Genomic DNA, 12032 nt, shown 5'->3' with positions numbered 1-12032 from the left:
CATCTGTCTTTCTCAAACTTGATTGCTGCGTTCTTAGGGTAAATTCCTAGGAGTGGAATTCCTGGGTCAAATGGTAGGTCTGTTTTGAGCATTTTGATGCACCTCCATACTGCTTTCCACAATGGTTGAACTAATTTACATTCCCACCAGCAGTGTAGGAGGGTTCCCCTTTCTCCACAGCCTCGCCAACATTTGTTGTTGTTTGTCTTTTGGATGGCAGCTATCCTTACTGGTGTGAGGTGATACCTCATTGTAGTTTTAATTTGCATTTCTCTGATAATTAGCGATGTGGAGCATCTTTTCATGTGTCTCTTGGCCATCTGTATTTCTTTTTTGGAGAACTGTCTGTTCAGTTCCTCTGCCCATTTTTTAATTGGGTTATTTGTTTTTTGTTTGTTGAGGCGTGTGAGCTCTTTATATATTCTGGACGTCAAGCCTTTAGCGGATCTGTCATTTTCAAATATATTCTCCCATACTGTAGGGTTCCTTTTTGTTCTATTGATGGTGTCTTTCGCTGTACAGAAGCTTTTCGGCTTAATGTAGTCCCACTTGCTCATTTTTGCTGTTGTTTTCCTTGCCCGGGGAGATATGTTCAAGAAGAGATCACTCATGTTTATGTCTAAGAGGTTTTTGCCTATGTTTTTTTCCAAGAGTTTAATGGTTTCATGACTTACATTCAGGTCTTTGATCCATTTTGAGTTTACCTTTGTATATGGGGTTAGACAATGGTCCAGTTTCATTCTCCTACACGTAGCTGTCCAGTTTTGCCAGCACCATCATTTGAAGAGACTGTCATTTTGCCATTGTATGTCCATGGCTCCTTTATCAAATATTAATTGACCATATATGTTTGGGTTAATTTCTGGGGTCTCTAATCTGTTCCACTGGTCTGTGGCTCTGTTCTTGTGCCAGTACCAAATTGTCTTGATTACTATGGCTTTGTAGTAGAGCTTGAAGTTGGGGAGTGAGATCCCCCCTACTTTATTCTTCTTTTTCAGGATTGCTTTGGCTATTTGGGGTCTTTGGTGTTTCCATATGAATTTTTGAATTATTTGTTCCAATTCATTGAAGAATGTTGCTGGTAATTTGAGAGGGATTGCATCAAATCTGTATATTGCTTTGGGCAGGATGGCCATTTTGACGATATTAATTCTTCCTAGCCATGAGCATGGGATGAGTTTCCATTTATTAGTGTCCCCTTTAATTTCTCTTAAGAGTGACTTGTAGTTTTCAGAGTATAAGTCTTTCACTTCTTTGGTTAGGTTTATTCCTAGGTATTTTATTCTTTTTGATGCAATGGTGAATGGAATTGTTTTCCTGATTTCTCTTTCTATTGATTCGTTGTTAGTGTATAGGAAAGCTACAGATTTCTGTGTGTTAATTTTGTATCCTGCAACTTTGCTGTATTCCGATATCAGTTCTAGTAGTTTTGGAGTGGAGTCTCTAGGGTTTTTTATGTACAGTATCATATCATCTGCAAATAGTGACAGTTTAACTTCTTCTTTACCAATCTGGATTCCTTGTATTTCTTTGTTTTGTCTGATTGCCGTAGCTAGGACCTCCAGTACTATGTTAAATAACAGTGGGGAGAGTGGGCATCCCTGTCTGGTTCCCGATCTCAGTGGAAATGCTTTCAGCTTCTCGCTGTTCAGTATAATGCTGGCTGTGGGTTTATCATATATGGCCTTTATTATGTTGAGGTACTTGCCCTCTATTCCCATTTTGCTGAGAGTTTTTATCATGAATGGATGTTGAATTTTGTCAAATGCTTTTTCAGCATCTATGGAGATGATCATGTGGTTTTTGTCTTTCTTTTTGTTGATGTGGTGGATGATGTTGATGGATTTTCGAATGTTGTACCATCCTTGCATCCCTGGGATGAACCCCACTTGGTCATGGTGTATGATCCTTTTGATATACTGTTGAATTCTGTTTGCTAATATTTTATTGAGTATTTTTGCATCTACACTCATCAGGGATATTGGTCTGTAATTTTCTTTTTTGGTGGGGTCTTTGCCTGGTTTTGGTATTAGGGTGATGTTGGCCTCATAGAATGAGTTTGGGAGTATTCCCTCTTCTTCTACTTTGTGGAACACTTTAAGGAGAATGGGTATTATGTCTTCTCTGTGTGTTAATTTTGTATCCTGCAACTTTGCTGTATTCCGATATCAGTTCTAGTAGTTTTGGAGTGGAGTCTGATAAAATTAGTGTGTCTGATAAAATTCCGAGGTAAATCCATCCGGCCCCGGGGTTTTGTTCTTGGGTAGTTTTTTGATTACTGTTTCAATTTCTTTGCTCGTAATTGGTTTGTTTAACTTTTGTGTTTCTTCCTTGGTCAGTCTTGGGAGGTTGTATTTTTCTAGGAAGTTGTCCATTTCTTCTAGGTTTTCCAGCTTGTTGGCATATAGGTTTTCATAGTAGTCTTTAATAATTCTTTGTATTTCTGTGGAGTCTGTCGTGATTTTTCCATTCTCATTTCTGATTATGTTGATTTGTGTTGACTCTCTTTTTCTCTTAATAAGTTGGGCTAGAGGCTTATCTATTTTGTTTATTTTCTCAAAGAACCAGCTCTTGGTTTCATTGATTTTTGCTATTGTTTTATTCTTCCCAATTTTGTTTATTTCTTCTCTGATCTTTATTATGTCCCTCCTTCTGCTGACTTTAGGCCTCATTTGTTCTTCTTTTTCCAGTTTTAATAATTGTGATGTTAGACTATTCATTTGGGATTGTTCTTCCTTCTTCAAGTGTGCCTGGATTGCTATATACTTTCCTCTTAAGACTGCTTTCGCTGCATCCCACAGAAGTTGGGGCTTAGTGTTGTTGTTGTCATTTGTTTCTATATATTCCTTGATCTCTATTTTGATTTGTTCATTGATCCATTGATTATTTAGTAGCATGTTGTTAAGCCTCCATGTGTTTGTGAGCCTTTTTGTTTTCTTTGTAGAATTTATTTCTACTTTCATACCTTTGTGGTCTGAAAAATTGGTTGGTAGAATTTCAATATTTTGGAATTTACTGAGGCTCTTTTTGTGAGCTAGTATGTGGTCTATTCTGGAGAATGTTCCATGTGCACTTGAGAAGAATGTATATCCTGTTGCTTTTGGATGTAGAGTTCGATAGATGTCTATTAGGTCCATCTGTTCTAGTGTGTTGTTCAGTGCCTGTGTGTCTTTACTTATTTTCTGCCCGGTGGATCTATCCTTTGGGGTGAGTGGTGTGTTGAAGTCTCCTACAATGAATGCATTGCAGTCTATTTCCCTCTTTAGTTCTGTTAGTATTTGCTTCACATATGCTGGTGCTCCTGTATTGGGTGCATATATATTTAGAATGGTTATATCCTCTTGTTGGACTGAGCCCTTTATCATTATGTAGTGGCCTTCTTTATCTCTTGTTACTTTCTTTGTTTTGAAGTCTATTTTGTCTGATATTAGTACTGCAACCCCTGCTTTCTTCTCACTGTTGTTTGCCTGAAATATGTTTTTCCATCCCTTGACTTTTAGTCTATGCTTATCTTTGGGTTTAAGGTGAGTTTCTTGTAAGCAGCATATAGATGGGTCTTGCTTTTTTATCCATTCTATTACTCTATGTCTTTTGATTGGTGCATTAAGTCCATTTACATTTAGGGTGACTATTGAGAGATATGTACTTATTGCCATTTCAGGCTTTAGATTCGTGGTTACCAAAGGTTCAAGGTTAGCTTCTTTAGTATCTTACTGCCTAACTTAGCTCGCTTATTGAGCTGTTATATACACTGTCTGGAGATTCTTTTCTTCTCTCCCTTCTTATTCCTCCTCCTCTATTCTTCATATGTTGTGTGTTTTGTTCTGTGCTCTTTTTAGGGGTGCTCCCATCTAGAGCAGTCCCTGTAGGATGCCCTGTAGAGGTGGTTTGTGGGAAGCAAATTCCCTCAGCTTTTGCTTGTCTGGGAATTGTTTGATCCCACCATCATATTTAAATGCTAGTCGTGCTGGATACTGTATCCTTGGTTCAAGGCCCTTCTGTTTCATTGCATTAAGTATATCATGCCATTCTCTTCTGGCCTGTAGGGTTTCTGTTGAGAAGTCTGATGTTAGCCTGATTGGTTTTCCTTTATAGGTGACCTTTTTCTCTCTAGCTGCCTTTAAAACTCTTTCCTTGTCCTTGATCCTTGCCATTTTAATTACTATGTGTCTTGGTGTTGTCCTCCTTGGATCCTTTCTGTTGGGGGTTCTGTGTAATTCCATGGTCTGTTCGATTATTTCCTCCCCCAGTTTGGGGAAGTTTTCAGCAATTATTTCTTCAAAGACACTTTCTATCCCTTTTCCTCTTTCTTCCTCTTCTGGTATCCCTATAATACGAATGTTATTCCTTTTGTACTGGTCACATATTTCTCTTAGTGTTATTTCATTCCTGGAGATCCTTTTATCTCTCTCTATGTCAGCTTCTATACGTTCCTGTTCTCTGGCTTCTATTCCTTCAATGGCCTCTTGCATCTTATCCATTCTGCTTATAAATCCTTCCAGGAATTGTTTCACTTCTGTGATCTCTTTCCTGACATCTGTGATCTCCTTCCGGACTTCATCCCACTGCTCTTGCATTTTTCTCTGCATCTCATCCCACTGCTCTTGCATTTTTCTCTGCATCTCATCCCATTGCTCTTGCATTTTTCTCTGCATCTCTGTCAGCATGTTCATGATTTTTATTTTGAATTCTTTTTCAGGAGGACTAGTTAGGTCTGTCTCCTTCTCAGGTGTTGTCTCTGTGATCTTTGTCTGCCTGTAGTTTTGCCTTTTCATGGTGATAGAGATAGTTTGCAGACCTGGTACGAGTGACCGCCTGAAGAGCTTCCCTTCTTGTTGGTTTGTGGCCTTTTCCTGAGAGAATAGCGACCTCTAGTTGCTTGTGCTGGGCAGCTGTGCGCAGACAGGGCTTCTGCTTCCTGCCCAGTTGCTTTGGGGTTTATCTCCGCTGTTGCTGTGGGCTTGGCCTGGCTGGGGCTGTTCCTCCAAAATGGTGGAGCCCCGTTGGAGGGGGAGCGGCCAGGAGGCTATTTATCTCCGTAAGGGGCCTCTGTGCTCCCTGCTGCCCAGGGGGTTAGAGTGCCCAGAGATCCCCAGATTCCCTGCCTCTGGTCTAAGTGACCTGTCCTGCCCGTTTAAGACTTCCATAAAGCACTCTCCAAACCAAAACAACAACAGCAACAATGAGAGAGGGAACAGAAAGAAAGAAAAAAAAAAAAAAAAAGGAAAAAACAAGCGATTTTTTTTTTTTTTTTTTTTTTTTGGTCCTCAGGTGCCGGTCCCAGGCACCCGCTCACTGGTCCTGCTGCCCTGTCTCCCTAGCACCAGGGTCCCTGTCCTTTCAAGGCTTCCAAAAAGCACCCATCCACCAGTCCCACAGGGAAGGAACGCTCGATATTCTTTGTCCTCAGGCACTGGTCCCAGGCACCTGCTCACCAGTCCCGCCGCCCTGCCTCCCTAGCACCGGGGTCCCTGTCCCTTCAAGGCTTCCAAAAAGCACTCACCAAAAAGAGAGAAAAAAAGGGGAAAAACGCGCGATTTCTTCCGTCCTCAGGTGCCGGTCTCAGGCACCCACCCTCCGGTCCCACAGGGAAAAACGCGGGATATTCTTTGTCCTCAGGTGCCGGTCCCAGGCACCCGCTCACCAGTCCCGCCGCCCTGCCTCCCTAGCACCGGGGTCCCTGTCCCTTTTAGGCTTCCAAAAAGCACTCGCAGAAAAGAGGAAAAAAAAAAGGGGAAAAACGCGCGATTTCCTCTGTCCTCAAGTGCCGGTCTCAGGCACCCGCCCACTGGTCCCGCAGGGAAAAACGTGGGATATTCTTTGTCCTCAGGCGCCAGTCCCAGGCACCCGCTCACCAGTCCCGCCACCCTGCCTCCCTAGCACTGGGGTCCCCGTCCCTTCAAGGCTTCCAAAAAGCGCTCGCCAAAAAGAGAAAAAAAAAAAAGGGGGAAAACGCGCGACCTCCTCCGTCCTCAGGCACCGGTCTCAGGCACTCGCCCGCCGGTCCCGCAGGAAGAAATGCGGGATATTCTTTGTCCTCCGGCGCCGTTCCCAGGCACCTGCTCACCGGTCCCGCCACCCTGCCTCCCCAGCAACGGGGGCCCGTCCCTCTAAAGCTTCCAAAAAGCGCTCGCCAAAAAAAAAAAAAAAAAAATCCCGCTCCGGTTTCTCTCCACCCGCCGGGAGCCGGGGGGAGGGGCGCTCGGGTCCCGCCGGGCCGGGGCTTGTATCTTACCCCCTTCTCAAGGCGCTGGGTTCTTGCAGTTGTGGATGTGGTCTGGATGTTGTCCTGTGTCCTGTGGTCTCTATTTTAGGAAGATTTTTCTTTGTTATATTTTCATAGCTCTATGTGTTTTTGGGAGGAGATTTCCACTGCTCTACTCACGCCGCCATCCTGGCTCCGCCCCTAAGATTTATTTTAAAGCAAATTCCATATACCATATCAGCTTAAATGCTTTTTTCAGTGTGTCTAAAAATATAAAAGCCTTTTAGAAATATATACCTATAACCATTGTTAAAGCCCTTTAAGATTTATTTTAAAGCAAATTCCATATACCATATCAGCTTAAATGCTTTTTTCAATGTGTCTAAAAATATAAAAGCCTTTTAGAAATATATACGTATAACCATTGTTAAATCTAAAAAAATTAACAATGTAGAGAATATAACCAATAATATAATATTTTGGTGTGGTAATAGGGTAACTATATTTATGGCAAGCATCTTAGTAATGTATATAATTATTGAGTCACTATTTTGTACATCTGAAACCAATATTGTATATCTTTATTCCAGTTTTTAAAAAATGAAAAAAATTAACAATGATTCTTTATAATGTCATATGTCCAGCCATTATTTAAATTTCCCTAATTGTCTCATAATTTTTTTTCAGTTGGTTTATTCAAATCAGGATCTAAAAAAAAGTTCATATGCTGTGTTTGTCTGTTTTAATCTTTAGTGCTCTCCAATAAAAATATAATGTGAGCCATGTATGTAATTTAAAATTTTTTAGTAACCACACTTAAACAATAAAACAGGTGAAATTAACTTTAACAATATATTTTATTTAACCCAGTTTATCTAAAAATATCTATTTAATATGAAGTCAATAAGAAATTACTGAGATACTTTATATTTTTTCATACTAAGTCTTTGAAATTCAGTGTATATTTTACATAAAAAAAGCATGTCAGTTTCAATTAGCCACAATTTCTAGTAACTAAGAGTTTAGTGGTGGCTAGTAATTATCTTATTGGACAGTGAAGGTCTAGAAGTCCCCCTACCTCTTTTTTTTACATTTATTTGAAGAAACTGTATTTTTACCCATGGTCTGGATTTTAGTCATTGTATTCCCGTGGTGGTGGTCCTCTGATCCTGGGTATTTACTATAAGTTAGTAGTTAGACCTAGAAGACTGATCAAATCACTTAATTCAGATTGAAGTACTTTTCTGGTTTTTTTTGCAAGAATACTTTATAATTTGGATTCCATATCCTCCCCTAACCCTTGATTTTTAAAATTGAGGCTCAGAGAGGTTAAGTGGTTGTCCCATGATCACAAAGGTAGAAACAGCTGGAATTTGTGCCCAGGCAGTCTGCCTGCAAAATTCATACTTAACCACTACACTGTAGTGAAATAAAAATCCCCTATGTCCCAGTGCCTTACATCTCAGGAGATTTTTACAAAGGAGATAAATGGGGGAGGGGGGATGATGCTAAGTAAACAGACTTTGTAGATCACTTACTGAAATACCCTAAATCATGTTTACACAATAAATGCTCATAATGATTGCTTTGTACTGAATTTCTCAAGTTCAACATAGAGTTCTAATCTGTGGTTCCATAGCTGTTGCCGTCTTACTGTATTCTGACCTCACCATGCCTTTTAAAAATTCTTCCCACTCCCTTTCTTTATGCTCTTCACTATGTTTTGACTGAATTGATGTTTCTGTTTTGCCTGTGTAGGATTGGTTTGTTGTAAACCCGACAACAACCAAAAGCTTTGAAAAGCTGATGAAGATAAAGCAGCGGCAGCAAGAAGAAGAAAAGCGGAGGCAGCAGCATCAGGGCAGAAGGTCTCTGAGAAGGCAGCAGCAGCCTGGCCTTGAGCTCCCCGAGGCAGAGCTGAGCCTTAGAGTAGGGAAGGAGCAGAGGAGGAACAATGAGGACCTGCTAGTGTCGACCTCCTGTAAGGAACCAGAGCAGGAGCCAGTGCCCACGCAGTTCCAGAAAGTAAAGCCCCCAAAGACTAACCATAAACGAGGAAGGAAATAGGCAGTCAGTGTGCAAGTGCTCCTAGGAGAGTGGGTGTGATGCTTATTTTCGTGGGGACCTGTGCTGGGAGGACTGAGTCTTGGGGGCCTAGGGAAGAGAAATTTCCTTTTGGCTGTTTGTGTAAGGCTGTGACATTCTCAGCTCCTTCCTCCTGTGTAAATTTCACTCTTTTCCCTACTTACTCACTTGGATCCTACCCGTAACCCCTTTTGGTAGGTTTTCCTGCTATGCCTCGTTGGAGTCCTCTTGTTTTTCTCTTATCTTGCCCAAAGCACTCCCTCTTAAGGCCAACTATAGGCCCGTCTTGCCCTTTTCAAGATTAAGAAAACTGTTGGGTTTTCCTTTCCTTCCTGGGGTGTAGAATGTTCTTGGAAGCTCCACTGATTTAGTAGTCACTTCATCATCTAGCTTATAAAATGATTCCCAAGTAATTTTGAAAAACCATAGTGATTTACTATTTTGTATTTGTGATACAACAAGCCTAGAAGCTTGTCACTCCTGTAATAATGTTTCCCTTTCTTCTTGGGAAACAAACTTTATGGAAGCTGTATGTTCTCTCAGTATGGTTTTGGTATTGAAAGTCAGAAAACAGATTTAGGATGAAAAAGCTAGAACCTCCCTACACTTTCCTAAGAAATACTTTGTCCCAGGTAGCAGACTAACTAGACCCACAGGCATGAAAAGCAGCCTGAGGAGTAATGTCTCCCAAATGCCAAAATGATTGGAAAGAAAAATAGAAGCAGCAGTAAATGCTGTCTCCACTTTCCTGGTGCTTAAGGCCTCATTGGTTGCTGTGATCAGTGCCCTCCTGATGCTTGTTTTGCCGCCTCTGTTTTGAAGACAGAAATACCACATTGCCCTGATGTTTTGGCACAGAATCCCACTGTTCCTGGTAATGCCCCTAAGATTGGTAGCCAAGGTACACATTCCCCTTTCTCTGGCCTTGACCTCACTTGTTAGTGTATAGCCCACTAAATCCTTATTCTTCCCTTTAGGCTACCTTTGTCTCTGATTTTTCTGAGAATACTGTCCTCTGTCCTCTTTTATATGTGGAGTTCTATTCTCTCCATATCTTGAGACTTTGACACCAGATATAGATATTTATTTGGTAGAAAGAAAAATTCTTTTTCTGTACCTCATGCCTACCTGGTAATGTCTAATGGTCTAATTCTCTTTGAGGTTGGCTTTCTCTGGAGCATTGGTTAGAGCAGCTCTCTTGTGTTCCGCATCCTCTTATCCTCTTCCATAAATACCGGTCTTACATATTCTTGACAGTTTTTGTGGCATATGCCACATAAAAAGCAAAGGACCCTTAACCCTGATATGGACAAACACTACCTTTTCAAATTCTGAAAGGCTGTTACCACTCTTAAACTGTTCTCTGTGCTCCTCAGTATAGCTTTAAAATGTGGGCTTTTGTGAAGACCACTTTCAAATAAGGGAGCATTGAAACCAGGTTTGGATACTGTCAGAACAGGGAGTTGGGAAACAAGGGAAGGCTGTGGTATATCCACTCAACATTTTCATTGGCAGTTGTGCCCTTAAAACCCTTTCAGTAGATGAGGTTTGTCAGGTAGGAGAAATGAAGAAGCTGTAATGATTTCTGGTGAGTAAGACTTGGGGAATGTTTGGCAACGACAAAAGAAATAAATGACTCGGTCAGAATGTTTCCAGTTGTTCATTGACTCCTACCTGCTACTTGACTCCTTGCTGACTCAGTGTTTGTGAGTAAGAAAATGGCTAGAGGTGGGAATGAGTTTGAAATAATTACAAAATGCTATTGTCCCTATAGTTCTTTAGCTCCTGAAATCTGCTGGTTAAATAAATAATTTGCTTTAAAGTGAATAGAGGAAATGTGCCCCATCTCATCCAGGCCTCTTGCAAGCACTCCATTTACTTTTCCTTCCTGAAGCCAGGGATCAGCAGGACTCAGTACAGATTATCTTAGTCATACCATTGAGTTGTTAAGTTAAAAAAAAATTTTTATTGGAATAACAAACAAGTTTGATAATATCAGATATAGTTAGGTTGTGGAGCAATGTGAACACTGATGCATGGTTTGGAATATACATTACTACAATCACTTTGAAAACGATTTGGCAGTATTTAGTAAAGTTAAAGATACGCCCTAAGACTCAGCAGTTTCATGCCTACAGAAAAAGTCATCTTGCCCAGGTATACCAGAAGATGTAAAATAATGATATTGCAATACTGTTGTTCCTTGAACAACACGGGCTTGAACTGTGCTGGTCCACTTAAACGCAAATTGTTTTCAATAACTATATTGGACATTTTTTGGAGATTTGCAACAATTTGAAAAATTTTCTCTAGCTAACTGTAAAAATACAGTTTTAAAACATATACAGACTATGTGAATTGACTGTTTATGTTGTTGGTAAGGTCAATAATAGGCTATTAATAGTTAAGGTTTGGGGGAGTCAAAAGTTGTACGCAGATTTTTGACTGTACTTTGGCGGGGTCTGTTGGTGCTCCTAACCCCAGCATTCAAGAGTCAGCTATACAGTTTATAATGGAGAGATACTGGAAACCACCAAAGCCTGCTTTCACCTGGCAGAGTTACAGGATTATGGGACAAATGGCCAGACCACATTTCCCAGTCCTCCAACCCCTTCCCGTGTAGTGAAGGGGCAGCTGACTAGCGGCTCTGAGGGATGGTAGAGCTCAAAATGGAAGGTACTTGGTTTCCTGAGTCACCCCAAGGACTACTTGACAACTAGGAACATCTCTCTTGAGACTGTTATATGAGCAAAATATAAATGTCTGTTGTTTGAGACATTATACACATTTGGGTCCTTTGTCAGCCTAGTACATGACTTAACTATCCATCAGGAAAAGGGATAAATTGTGATGTCATGCAGTGGGGTTCTCTACAGCTATGTAATTAGGGCTTTCTGTATCCGTAGGAACAAATCTCAAAAACAATGTCTAAAAAAAGCAAGTTACAAAATAAATCAAGTGTATCATTTACACAAGGTTTAAAAACATGCTAAAACAATGCTCTATATTGTTCATGTACATAAAATGTTTACATATTATATATTCATATTTTAATATATGTAAAAGCATGAAAACATGCACAGGAATGATAAACATCAAATTTAGGATAGTGCTTCTGGGATCCAGAGCGACTACAAGTGAATTTTTAAGTTATTTCTTAGGGTGGACAGTGAATTTGTTAGTTTCCTATAATCTTTTGTATGTCTGAAATACTTCATTTTAAAGATCAGTTCACACAAAGTATTCTGCTCACCTTGGTCTTATTATTCGTCTTAACTTTTCATTTTCCCTCCACCCGAGTTTGCTCCCCTTCATGTCTTTTGTTCACTACTTTGATTTCAGCCATCCCAGTCCAACCACCACCTCCTCTTACCCAGACTATAATAGCATCCTAATTGGTCTGCTGCTTTTTATTGGCTTGGGTACACCCGCATAACAATTGTAGTGACTTTTAAAAATTGTCAGACCTCATTCACCTGCTAAAAGTCTAATGGCTTCCAGTGCACTTAGAATAAACATCACTCCCTTTGCCTTGTCCTACTAGGCCCTCTGTTCTGCTGCTGAGCCTGTTTAGCCTCATCTTCCTCTGCTCTACCCATGTTGTCTGGCCGTTCCTCAGCTACTTGAGCCCTGTTGCTCTTTCTGGTCCTTGAACCTACCAAGCTCATTTCCATCTTAGGGACTTCGCATTTACTGTTCCCTCTGTCTGGAATGGTTTCTTCCTCAGTTTTTGCACTGTAGG

The 12032-nt window shown here is 40.7% G+C and overlaps 1 protein-coding gene across 6 annotated transcripts in view; it reads left to right on the top strand.

Annotated features, from left to right (window-relative positions):
* The window catches only part of ZNF512 (zinc finger protein 512), a 52294-nt gene extending 42353 nt beyond the window's left edge, over positions 1-9941 (top strand). For all 6 annotated transcript variants that reach the window (XM_037009423.2, XM_037009422.2, XM_037009421.2 and 3 more), the window contains one exon: positions 7964-9941. In XM_037009423.2, the coding sequence (XP_036865318.1) occupies positions 7964-8272 (309 nt within the window). In that variant the 3' untranslated portion in view covers positions 8273-9941. The remainder of the gene's footprint in view (positions 1-7963) is intronic.
* The last annotated feature ends 2091 nt before the right edge of the window (positions 9942-12032 follow it).

This window comes from Manis javanica, chromosome 1 (genome assembly GCF_040802235.1).
Source record: "Manis javanica isolate MJ-LG chromosome 1, MJ_LKY, whole genome shotgun sequence".
Lineage (NCBI taxonomy): Eukaryota > Metazoa > Chordata > Mammalia > Pholidota > Manidae > Manis > Manis javanica.
The sequence above is the reverse complement of the archived record's forward strand: the minus strand, read 5'-3'. Positions and strand labels throughout refer to the sequence as shown.